The 11,982-nt window shown below is 33.2% G+C and overlaps 2 protein-coding genes across 2 annotated transcripts; both read left to right on the top strand.

The window, feature by feature from the left end:
* Nucleotides 1-398: 398 nt before the first annotated feature.
* Nucleotides 399-5,889, top strand: LOC25496079 (transcription factor VIP1). Its single transcript, XM_013596350.3, has 4 exons — nucleotides 399-1,086; nucleotides 2,331-2,463; nucleotides 4,559-4,643; nucleotides 5,297-5,889. Exons 1-4 carry the CDS (start codon nucleotides 617-619, stop codon nucleotides 5,539-5,541), a joined length of 933 nt encoding a protein of 310 aa, XP_013451804.1. The 5' UTR covers nucleotides 399-616; the 3' UTR covers nucleotides 5,542-5,889.
* A 1,168-nt stretch (nucleotides 5,890-7,057) lies between these two features.
* On the top strand, nucleotides 7,058-11,725 carry LOC25496078 (abscisic acid 8'-hydroxylase 3). The gene is made up of 9 exons (XM_013596349.3): nucleotides 7,058-7,278; nucleotides 7,887-8,205; nucleotides 8,537-8,689; nucleotides 8,874-9,143; nucleotides 9,395-9,481; nucleotides 9,566-9,644; nucleotides 10,557-10,663; nucleotides 10,755-10,873; nucleotides 11,423-11,725. Exons 1-9 carry the CDS (start codon nucleotides 7,058-7,060, stop codon nucleotides 11,511-11,513), a joined length of 1,446 nt encoding a protein of 481 aa, XP_013451803.1. The 3' UTR covers nucleotides 11,514-11,725.
* Nucleotides 11,726-11,982: the final 257 nt, after the last annotated feature.

Below are 11,982 nucleotides of genomic sequence, written 5' to 3'. Positions count from 1 at the left end.
TTTTATTTTAAATTTTTTTCCAGAATTTTTATCAATTTTTTTTCATTTTTTTTTAAAATAATCACAAATGCCACGTGTGCACAATAAAAAAATAATAAATAATAAAAATTATACAGTCAGCGTGCCTCATCAGCGAAAATGCACAGTCAGCTAACCTAGGTGGGTTTTTCAAAACAAAAAAATATTTTACAAGGGGAAAACCAAAAATGACTTATATTACAGGGGTATATGCCTATTAACCCTTCAATTTTCATATTTAGCCATTTCAATTATTGACCATTGTTTAATCAACACCAAAAATTATTGGCCATTGCCGTCACTAACATCCAATCAAACCATAATCTCAACCCTAATGACACTCTTTAGTCTAATCTAATGATGACTAAAGACAATTTCCTCAACTTTAGGTAAACAAAACCAAAGTCAATTTCCCTTCTCACTAACTCTAACTCATCCAACCACCTGAAAAAACTCTCTCTCTCTCTCTCTCTCTCTCTCTCTCCACTTCAACCACCACCGCCACTTTCAAGTTCCAACACAAACACAAACTCAAAAAACAACAAAACAAACCTTAATATCCCAAAAAAAAAAAAACAAATCATTATTTTTAGTTTCAATGGAACAAAACAACTTCACAAGAAAACCACCACCAGTCATAATTGACTTAGAAACCATGCCACCATCACGTGGGACCCACCACCGCCGTTCACACTCAGACACCACCTTCCGTTTCGCAGCAAACTTCGACGATCTTCTCACCTTTGACCCTTCCGACTTCGATATCTCCAACCTCCCTCTTCTGTCCCCTGACGCTGTCCCGATGGACTCTGATGAGTCCATCGGGAAGTCAGCGTCAGAGGGACGGCATCTTAGGAGTTTATCTGTGGATTCTGAGTTTTTTGATGGGTTAGGGTTTGGTGGTGAAGGGGAAAAGGTTGAAGAGAGGAAGGTGAGTAGACATAGGTATAGTAGTTCGATGGATGGGTCTGAGATGGGGTTGTTTGAGGTTGGTGATGGTGTGAAGAAATCTATGCCAGCTGAGAAACTTGCTGAACTTGCTCTTATTGATCCTAAGAGAGCTAAAAGGTTTATCATCATCACCATCACAAGCAAATTCACTTTTTTTTTTTTTTTTTTTTTTATTTTTTTTTAATGTTCTTTGAAGTTAATTTTGAAAGAAATTTATTATATTTATCTTCTAAATTTAAGGTTCTTGTTTTTCTTTTTATGAAAAAAAATAATATTTAGTTTTTAATTAGATTCTATAGAAGTTCAATGAATATGTGGTATATGATATATGATAGAATATTATGACGGTGTTTGACCCTTGTAGCTGACCTGAGATAGTAGGATAAGACTTGATTGTTATTGTTTAGTTAATATGTGTGACTTAGTGTGACTCCGTTGGTTAGGCAAAATTGAGTTTGTAGTTGGTGGGTGGGTTGAGGGTTGTGGGGATACTCTGAGGAGTCTCTGGTGCCAAAGACCGTTATTACGATGGTTCCTAAAAAAAAACAATTGTATGTGTTTATGATTGGGTTAGGTGGTTTGGACTTTGGACATGTAGATTCTCTAGGAACTATAGTATATCAGATGAAGGGTAGTCAAATCACTGGGGTTGGGGTGGACGTAGAAAAACTACAAGAGAAACAATTAAGAAATATCTAGAACTTATGTGTTGGTTAGAAATGGTATATGATAGAAAATTATGGTGTCGTTTGATCCATATGGTCGATCTCATGTATTTAGTTAAGGTTTGGTTGTTGTTGTGTGTTTACCCAATCCGTGTGATTCAGTTGGTTAACAACACTTAGTTTGTGGTAGCGGAGGACCAATGTTTGATTTAGTCTTGTAGCAAAGTTTGTTGGATACTCAGATAAGCATCTGAGTGCCAACACCCTAAATTGTATCTTTACCTAATCCATGTGATCTTAGAAGAGAGATTAGTCTCATACTGAAGTTTGGCGGGATACTCTGAGGAGCATCTGGGTGTCAAATACTCTAATTTCGATGGTTTTGTAAAAAAAGAAGAAAATTGTATGTGTTTATGATTGGTTCTAAGTTCAGACGTTTGAATTAGGGATGTTAATCTTGCACAAATGGAATTTCTGGTCAAAGACTAAAACGAATTGTGTTTTTGGATTTGATCTTGTCATAGATTTGATTTTTAATTTTCTGTATGTTTTATTTCGTAACAGATCATTTTAGATAATTGTTTCTAATAATAACATGCTTTCTAGTTGTCTGATTTAACATGATTTTTTGTAATAATGGAAAGAAAAAAAAAATGAAGGGTTTGGTTTGTTCCTTAAAATGTTTTTGTTTTGCAGGATTCTTGCTAATAGGCAATCCGCTGCACGATCAAAAGAGAGGAAAACTCGATATACAAGTGAGCTGGAGAGGAAAGTGCAAACACTTCAAACTGAAGCAACTAACCTCTCTGCGCAACTTACAACCCTTCAGGTATGTTATTTCCTTTTCATTTCACTGTTCTGAATTGTAGCTTTCAATGAATAGAGGTGAATTTGTTTGGAACATGTTTTTGTTGGTGGTTGATGGAACCCTCCATCTTTAACAATGATGTAGATTTATTTCTGTCTGATTTTGAGTTGTGTGGTCACAACTGTTTATGGAACCTACATAATAGCAAGGATATGCATGTATGCATGTGTATAGGTACTAGGTAGGTATTTATGTCTATATGGATATATGTGTGTATATATCTACACATATACATACATATAAATATATAGTTTGGTGAAATTAAATTTAATTACTCTATTACATCCTATATATTTTGCGTTACAACCTATGAAGCACGAACACTCCTCAGGTTAGGCGTGTCCCGGTGCCGAACATGTGTCGGTGTTTAACATCGACACATACGATTACATTGAATTATGTTATTTTCTACGTTTTCAAAGTAATTTCACTATAAGCAACTCTTTTGTGAGCTCTGCCAATTTTGTGCTTGTATTTCCACAAAATTTTACATAGATGGTCCTAAGCCAGGATAAAAAGGAGGTTTTTTTCTTTCTTTCTAAAGTCCATCCAATCCTATTTTCCTCGATTATGCTATGCATTCATGCTTACAGAAAATCGGTTTTTGATGCTGTCACTATCCATGTTTTCCTAACTAAAAGATGTCCTGCAGTGTGTAATACAGTGTGCAGTGATCTCATTATTTTCATGCATAAATATAAATCGAGCCTTCACCATATGGTATAAGATTTTTCTTAAACCGTTTTACATCATTGAAGTAGGTTGGTTTATTTTCTGATACATAATATGGCGGCACTCCTTTCCAAGGTGCAGAAACATGAGTGCTTAGTTTTTGGAAATAAAATCAAATTTATTTAACAACTAACTTTAGTGGATGCTACTGGATTCATATCTTTGCATAGATAGATGACATGATTGCTCCATAAATTTATCAGAGTATCTTGTTGTTAGGATTTATGTTATTCTGGCTTTATTACAGTTTACAAATGCAAGATTTTACTGGTGCATAATCTTAAGTGTGTTTGAGGGATTTTTGGTTGAGTTCAGTTCAGAGAATCATTTTATATGCCAATTGTGTGGTGTTGTGATGAGTGAAGATGACAAGATTCTTTGAGTGCTCCCTCTGGTCCTTTTACCGTCACTTCAGTAGAATAATTTTTGTTCCTATTTATTTGTCTTTTTCAAGGTTCATTACAACACTAACTATTAATTTTGTCAAAAACACCCTTAAATATTTATTATTGAGAGAGAAATAAGTGATATGAGATGATAAATAGTTTAGGCTATAATAGGAAAAAGACAAATAATTCAACAAAATTTAATAATTTTCTTGGTTTGTTAAATAACCTTAAAACGACAACTAAAAAGGTGAGAAATGTCGGAATTCTCGAGGATTATTCCATTTAGTAATTACTTCTATGGAATACAGTGGTCTTCTTTGTTCCTTTGAGTTTTTTGACTAGTGACTATGTTAGAGGCTATGAAGCACGGACACAGACACGGACATGACACGGATAATAATTAGAGAAAATGACATAATTCAGTGTAATCATAGGTGTCGTGTCCGACACCGACGTGTGTCCGGCACCGGGACACCCCTAATCCAAAAAGTGTCCGTGCTTCACTGGTTAGAGGGCTTTCTTCCATAATATCGGGAGAGATTGGCATGCATTGTTCCATAATATTAGATTCACGATTTGTAAAATAGATGTTCTGATTCACGATTTGAATTTCGATTTGATATTAACCAATCTTAAGACAGATATTTTTGAGTGAAGTGGTAATTATCCAGGCATCCAACCCACATGGTCCCCTTGGTTTGTTGGATTACAGACTCAAAACATAATTATTGCCTTTTCATGTGATTGTTAGATGGATGGGTGGTCCCCACCATTCCAACTCATCAGATATCCTCTTCTGATGTAAATTTTTATTGACCGAATTAATTTAAATATTATGTCGCTCGCATGATTCTGTTTTTAGTAATTTCAATTTGTGTGCACTTGACATAATGTGCTACCAAGGAACGAACTAATCATTAAATCGTACGATGCAGAGAGACACTACTGATTTGACTGCTCAGAATAAGGAGCTCAAAATGAAGTTAGATGCCTTCGAGCAACAAGCACAGCTTAGAGAAGGTATATATCGTTTCATATTTCTTGATGCATGAAAAGTAGATTTGTGTTTCCCCCTTTATCACATCTCATTGAATTGGACCAACAAAAAGGCTGAGTCATTTGTTACACTTGTTTGTTGTGTGAACAAGATTTCATGAATCTTCATTAATGTCAATGTTACCTCTTTCTAAAACTATGCTAAAAAAGTTGGCTTAAATACAGCTTTGGTCCTGCTATTTTGCCTCATGTACGGTTTTGGACCCTTAGTTTTGAAAATATCCGATTTTTCCCTATCTAATGTATTTAAGGATGATTTTACAAGCGAGATTCTTATGTAACAACTTATTTGATGACAATGTCATACTTAATTTAGTTGCTTTTAAACCCACTTAGGTTGGCCTGGTGGTATTGACTTGGGACCTGGGAGTGTGCTCCCTCTCGAGGTCTCAGGTTCGATTCTCTCCAGTGTCAATTTAGATGGGATAATTTAGCTTCTTAAAAAAAAAAAAAAATTAGTTGCTTTTGTGATATAAATCGGTGTATATTTTGTTGAAATGAAAATTAATTCCAAAGAAATATCATTGCTTGAAATTTGACCATTTGCAAATAACACTTTTGCTTGTTATTAAGTTTGACCATTTAAATATGAACATGGCTACACTTTGTGATTGCAGATCTAAATGAAGCATTGAAGAAAGAACTTCAACGCCTTAGGGCACAAAAGAATCATTTGACTGCCGTAGCCGGTAATCCTTCATTCAACGGGATGTTCTCGCAATTTGCTACACAATTAACCATGCAACAGATGAGTAATCCTCAACCCCAGCAGACACAACCTGGCATGCCGCCTTCTCGTTCTGATCAACCCTTCAACGGTCGTGGCCGCTCTAACTTCATGGACTTCAATTACCAAAAGTAGCTCGTATACAACATCAATGTAAATGATTTGGTTACAGAATATATTCATCCCAAGTAACATGTTGTATAAATATGTCTGTATTACATATATCAGTGTCCTTAATCCTATGATGTTTTATGTATCTTCTACAGTTTAAGGTAGAAACATGTCCTATTATTTTGTACTTTCTGCAGTTTTATAGGTTAGAAGTGTTCACCCTTTGAATTTGTGTTACAGTTCTCTGGTGAAAACATAGTTAACATAAAGATTTAGAAGAACTAGTTGATTATAGATGGTGGTTATGGAACCACATAACATGTTGTAAATGTTTGAAGTTAAAGGATCTTCTTTTTATTGCCTTTGTTTTAAGATTCTGAGTCCGAAACTGATTTAGAATACAACTGCTTAAGATTCTGTGTTTTAAGATTTCGGATGCGGTGGATTACGACAATTGCTCATTGGAAGGGGTGATGAATTTGCAAGGACTCTAATGCTTAAGCCGGTAAGGAGTTTTAGAAGAGCCTAAAGGTTTAGCCGAATGAGAAAAAACATATTTCAGCTGATTGTGGACCCTTATAGTTACGTGTTTGCGGACAATCTAGTGTGAGTCGCAGCGTGCCGTCTGAGGGTTGTGATACGATCATGAAAAATGAAAACTTTTGGTATCCATATTGAAATTAACAATCTATTTCATGAAAAATGAAAACAAAAATATACATATAACTATCATGTTTTCTTAAATATATCTAAGCCTTTTGACATTATTGTTTGATTAAAAACAAAAGACTGCCTTGACATCAGACAAATAATGTCATAATTTTCTATCGAGCGGCTAGCATATTTCCAACCCTAGTTTTGTTTAAGAATCCTAAATTTGAAAAAACAAGTCAAATTAGTCCTCTTATAATTTTTGTATTAATATGTGTCAAAGATAGAAAAAAATGTGTCATTGAAATATTTTTGTATTAATATAATACAAGAAAATTGTCATGCAAGACATTGGTCTATACGGACGGCAAATAGGATCTATGTTTGTTTCACAAATGTCATAACATAAATTAAATGCATGAATAGATTAACTTATGTCACAAACATGGGGTACACATAAAAAAAATATATTTAATGAAACATTGTTAATTTTTGAATAAATCACAATTGCATCGTGTAACTAGTCTTTATTGTTGGACACAAACATACCTTAATTCACCAAGATTTGTGTCATCTTATTGATTAACATCATGATACTAACAAGAACATTGAAGTTATAGATTATACCAAATAATTATTTTTTATTTACTGCCTCAAAATGATCGCTTACACAGGTAATTTTCGTCTTTCACTATATACCATTGGCCTGCAGCATAATAAATTATAAATGTAATCATACTATAAGTTAAAAAAAAAATATAATCATACTATAAAATAAAATATAAATACTAGGCAGAGTCTTAAATTTGTAACATATGTCTTAAGCACTTTGTTATATATATAACAAGTGTTGATTTAATCAACTATTAGTGTTCTTTGCTAGTTGATAATGGGGTTGATTAATATGTTACTTTGTTGGATCCTCTCTTTGATCTTTTTCTTGGTAGTGTTATCAATTCTATTGTTGATGTATTTGACAAGATCTCCTAAAGAAATGGAAGGTATTCCTGGTAATCTAGGTTGGCCTATTATTGGAGAGAGTCTCAAATTCATCTCTGATTTTTCAAGTCCATCTGGAATCTTTAGCTTCATGAACAATAGACAAAAGAGGTAACTAAATCATCAAAACTTTGAACTTTGTATAACTTATTAAAGGCTAAATATGTTTGTCCTCGTGAGTTTAGCTCTCAGTTGATAGGGACAATGCATAATATATGCAGTGTCTGGGGTTCGAACCCCGACCACCACACAAAAAAATATTAAATATATTTTTGGACCCTGTAGAATCACAATATTTCAACTTTACTTTATATAGAATTTTTTAATTTTTAGTTCATGTTAAAACATAAAATTGTTTACTTTTGGGACTTCGTTAAGTGTAGTCAGCAATCAACTATAAAACACTAACGCAAACACAGACGTCTCTTGACACGACACTGGCAGTGACATGTTATCTTCGATGAATATTTGAGGCAGTTGAGTTATTAATTTTAACATGTGTCGTGTCAATGTCGCTCAATAGAGAGGCCAAAATCAAATAAGGAGTTGGGTAGCTAGACATCGACACGTGTCAGACTAAGTTACCACTGATTTTAGAGAATCCATTTCCATGTTTTTAGTCTGACATCGACACGTGTCAGACTAACCTACATTATATACTAGGTACTCAAGAGTTTCAATGATTTTATTTAACTATGATTGTATTTATTTTCTTGCAGATATGGAAAGGTTTTCAAGAGCTTTGTTTTAGGAAGATTCACGGTCTTCATGACTGGTAGAGAAGCAAGTAAGATATTGTTAACTGGGAAAGATGGACTTGTGAGTTTAAACTTGTTTTACACTGGCCAACAAGTTCTGGGGCCCACCAGCTTGCTTCAAACCACTGGTGAAGCACACAAAAGGCTTAGAAGACTAATTGCTGAACCTTTGTCATTAGATGGTCTCAAAAAATATTTCCATTTTATTAATACTCAAGCAATTGTAACATTAGATCAATGGGAAGGAAAGAAAGTACATGTTCTTGAAGAGGCTTCTACAGTTGAGTGCCACAAGATAAGAATGAAATTTGATTCCTTGCGGTCGGAAATTTGACGCATTCAAGCGGTCAGTATAACTGTGGTCGTTGGATTTAGATTAGACGAATCAAATCTTCATGTAGATTTTGATATTTTTTATTTTAAAAATAAAGAATACTGAGTTTAAAATCTGAACTGTTCGATCTTGATCAACGACCAAAGATAGGTCAACTGCATGAATGCGTCAGATTGCCGACTACAACAAACCTGATTCGATGTGAATATCAAACATTGAAAGTTTCAAATTCTTATACATTTTATTTCATGCTAAGTAAGTCTCTTGAACATTGTAGTTTACACTTAAAGTGATTGGACACATGATCATGAGCTTAGAACCTACCGGAGAGGATCAAGAAAAGTTTAGGTCAAACTTCAAGATCATTTCTTCTTCATTTGCTTCATTGCCTTTTAAACTTCCCGGGACAGCTTTTCATCGCGGTATCAAGGTAACAAAGCAATTCAAATTGACTAAATATTAATACAAATCCGATATATTTTTCACGTAGGAGTAACTTAGTTTTTCTTCTTTATGGATATAATATCTATAAAGCATTAACACTGACACGACGCCTATACTAACACGTAGGCAGGACTCTTAACAATTCTTTTTGTTTGATGCATTATGTGCAGGCCCGCGATAGGATGTACGACATGTTGGATTCCGTAATTTCAAGGAGGAGAAATGGTCAAGATTTTCAACAGGATTTCTTAGAGTCCTTAATTATGAAACATAGCAGAAAATCAGATGGACAAGAAGAAGATGAAAATAAACTTACTGATAAACAATTAAAAGACAATGTATTAACTCTGCTTGTTGCTGGCCATGATACCACAACTGCTGCTCTTACATGGCTTATCAAATTTCTTGAAGAAAATCAAAATGTTCTCGAACAATTGAGAGTAAGCGCCTGTTTGGCATGTCCATACTCTATTTTCAGCTTATTTTCATAAGCTCTCCATGATAGCTTTTGATAACAGATTATAGCTTATACTGAAAGAGTCTGACTTTATTTTTTATTTTTTTTTATATAGAAATAACTTATATTTAAGAACTTCTATTAAAAAAAAAAAACTTATATATAAGCGCTTATATGATAAGCAATTAATTAAGTTGTTAATCTAAACTTGTCCTTTATTTTATTTTGCTGCAGGAGGAACATAATGAAATTATTGCAAACAGAAAAAGTGGAACAGAACTTACATGGTCTGAAGTTAATAACATGCCTTACACAGCCAAAGTGAGAATCAACATATAAGTTTCTAATTGTAAGTGATTTCAAATTTTCACATATCACTAAGATTATTTATTATTTGATTTTCAGGTGATTAGTGAAACACTCAGAAGAGCCACAATACTACCTTGGTATTCAAGGAAAGCAGCCCAAGATTTTGAAATTGATGGTAAGCCAAAAAAAAATATTGCTAACTTCATATATAATTGAAGATATAATTCTTTATATGAATTACATACAAATATGAGACATATATCTAGTTCGAGATTAACATATAGGGATTCAAATATAAAAGAAATTGCACTTTTAGAGTCAGTGTCAAACTCTTATATGTAAAATAAAAGATAATGCGTGCTTCGAGTTAATGTCAAACTCCAAAATTATATAGTAGATAATTACTAGTTTGTTAATCATTGTTATATGCATTCTAAGATAGTACATGTGGTTCGTATCTCGACACGATACAAAACTAAATCTAATTGATACGAACCACTAATATGTATCTATTTTGAACATGAATCTCATCTTGTGCCCCGATTTCTTCTAATGAAAAACTTAGTAAAGCCAAACATTTTATTTGGCAAAATTGTATAGCCAAACACTTTTCTTTTGTGATATTTATGACTTGAATCTTGAATTATTTTTAGGTAAATAGATGATACATTAGCTTATGAGTTATTAGAAATAACAGGATCGAAGAGATGAAGATCCATCTCAACGAAGATGTAGGCTTTATAGGTTGAAACATAGAAAAAACCCTAAAAATTTATATTGAAAAAGATGGTGAAACGAGTACATACTAATCATATTTAATATAGGATTCAATGGTACAATCAACTTCTAATTTTACTAATTGAGTAACTAACTACTAATTACTAATCCTAATTAACCAGCTAATTCTAACAATCTTAACAATGTCAATTGTTTTTACTTCAAAATAACATATTTTTGTTGGTAATCAATCTTACTAATCATAAGAATATTCGATCTGTAATTCGGAAATTAGGTCTTCTGATTCGCGATTTAAATATTTCTTATGACCAATATTTTATAACAACAAAGTTGATGTTAAATTTTGCAGGATACCAAATTAAGAAAGGATGGTCAGTGAACTTAGATGTTGTTTCAATACACCATGACCCTAATGTTTTCCCAGATCCTGAGAAGTTTAATCCCTCTAGATTTGATGTAAGTTTATCTTCTTGTCACAAAACTCCTAATTAATATTAACATTTCAATTTAAATGCAAACAAAAATTGATTAACTCAATCAAATGCAGGAACACTTGAGACCTTTCAGCTTTCTTGGATTTGGTAGTGGACCACGTATGTGTCCTGGAATGAATCTTGCTAAGGTTGAAATTTGTGTCTTCATTCATCACCTTGTCACCAGATACAAGTAAGATATGTGGCCTTGTATTTATTAAATATGATAATTAATTTTATTTTATAAGAATTAAATTAAGATATTAACGGAAGTTGAGTCTAACAGAAAGGATTGTACTTTCACAACGTGGTAAACCAAAATTTGAATCCTGACTAAAAAACGTACCCACATTTTATGTTCGAATTACCTCCACTTAGGGAACTTAAGCAAAAAACGCTTGAGCAAAAAACTAAAAAGGGCAACCCAGTACACTAAAACTCCCACTTACGTAGGTTATGGGAAGGGGTCCCACTATCTGGTGTATTGTACGCAACTTTATCCTATTTTTTAAACAAGAGTCTGTTTCCAAAACTTGAACACAACAACTTTACCAGTTGCACCAAAGTTGCCCTCAACTAAAGAAAAAAAAACTAAAACTCAAAATATTGGACTTTGTTAAATTTTTTAAAACAGCTAAATATACCATTTTTTATTTTTATTTCACTCCCTTTCTCTTATGTTATCATTTTTGCTTGTTTGAAATAAATTGTCTAATGAGTGTAATGAAAATTGATGTAACAGATGGAGAGCTTTAGAGAAAGATGATTCTGTCCAACCAACACTTGTGAGGATGCCAAAGAACAAGTATCCAGTTATAGTTGAGTCACTATAAAAAGATTCATCAAGGAACCATAGTTTGAAAACAAATATATAGAGGAGGAAAATCAGAAAGAAGAGTAGTTGTATGTGTGATATGAAACTTTTCTTATGTGAACTGGATTTAGTGTCTTCTTATTGCTACTAGCTATGAGAGAAATCAAGAAACCATGGTTTATACCCTCAATAAAAAATAATTACATTTTCTTTTTCAATATATGTAATTAAGGTAATGCGAGCATGTAAAACAACAACAAAATAGGTAACTTTAAACTCAAAAGTGCATTCTACCTTCATTTATCTAAAATCTTATACCAAAGAATACCTAAAATCTCATCTATTTCTCACTTCTTTATCTCTTTTAAACATTCTCTTACATGTTTCTCTTTTCTCACTTTCTCCCCCGCAACCAATCTCACCTTAAGCTTCTCCAATCAAAGTTTAAATGCAACATCGATTGCTTTGTGATGTAAGAGCCCGTCAGC

Source organism: Medicago truncatula, chromosome 6, assembly GCF_003473485.1.
Source record: "Medicago truncatula cultivar Jemalong A17 chromosome 6, MtrunA17r5.0-ANR, whole genome shotgun sequence".
Classification (NCBI taxonomy): domain Eukaryota; kingdom Viridiplantae; phylum Streptophyta; class Magnoliopsida; order Fabales; family Fabaceae; genus Medicago; species Medicago truncatula.
Note: the sequence above shows the minus strand (reverse complement) of the source record. Positions and strands in the feature narration are given on the sequence as shown.

Excerpts from the sequence above, each read along its gene's own strand:
- LOC25496078 (XM_013596349.3), top strand. The coding sequence starts at position 7,058 with ATGGGGTTGATTAATATGTTACTTTGTTGGATCCTCTCTTTGATCTTT. Across the intron at positions 7,279-7,886 it reads ATGAACAATAGACAAAAGAG|ATATGGAAAGGTTTTCAAGA; the intron begins GTAACTAAATCA and ends ATTTTCTTGCAG. Across the intron at positions 9,482-9,565 it reads ACATGCCTTACACAGCCAAA|GTGATTAGTGAAACACTCAG; the intron begins GTGAGAATCAAC and ends TTTGATTTTCAG.
- LOC25496079 (XM_013596350.3), top strand. The coding sequence starts at position 617 with ATGGAACAAAACAACTTCACAAGAAAACCACCACCAGTCATAATTGAC. Across the intron at positions 2,464-4,558 it reads CGCAACTTACAACCCTTCAG|AGAGACACTACTGATTTGAC; the intron begins GTATGTTATTTC and ends CGTACGATGCAG. Across the intron at positions 4,644-5,296 it reads ACAAGCACAGCTTAGAGAAG|ATCTAAATGAAGCATTGAAG; the intron begins GTATATATCGTT and ends TTGTGATTGCAG.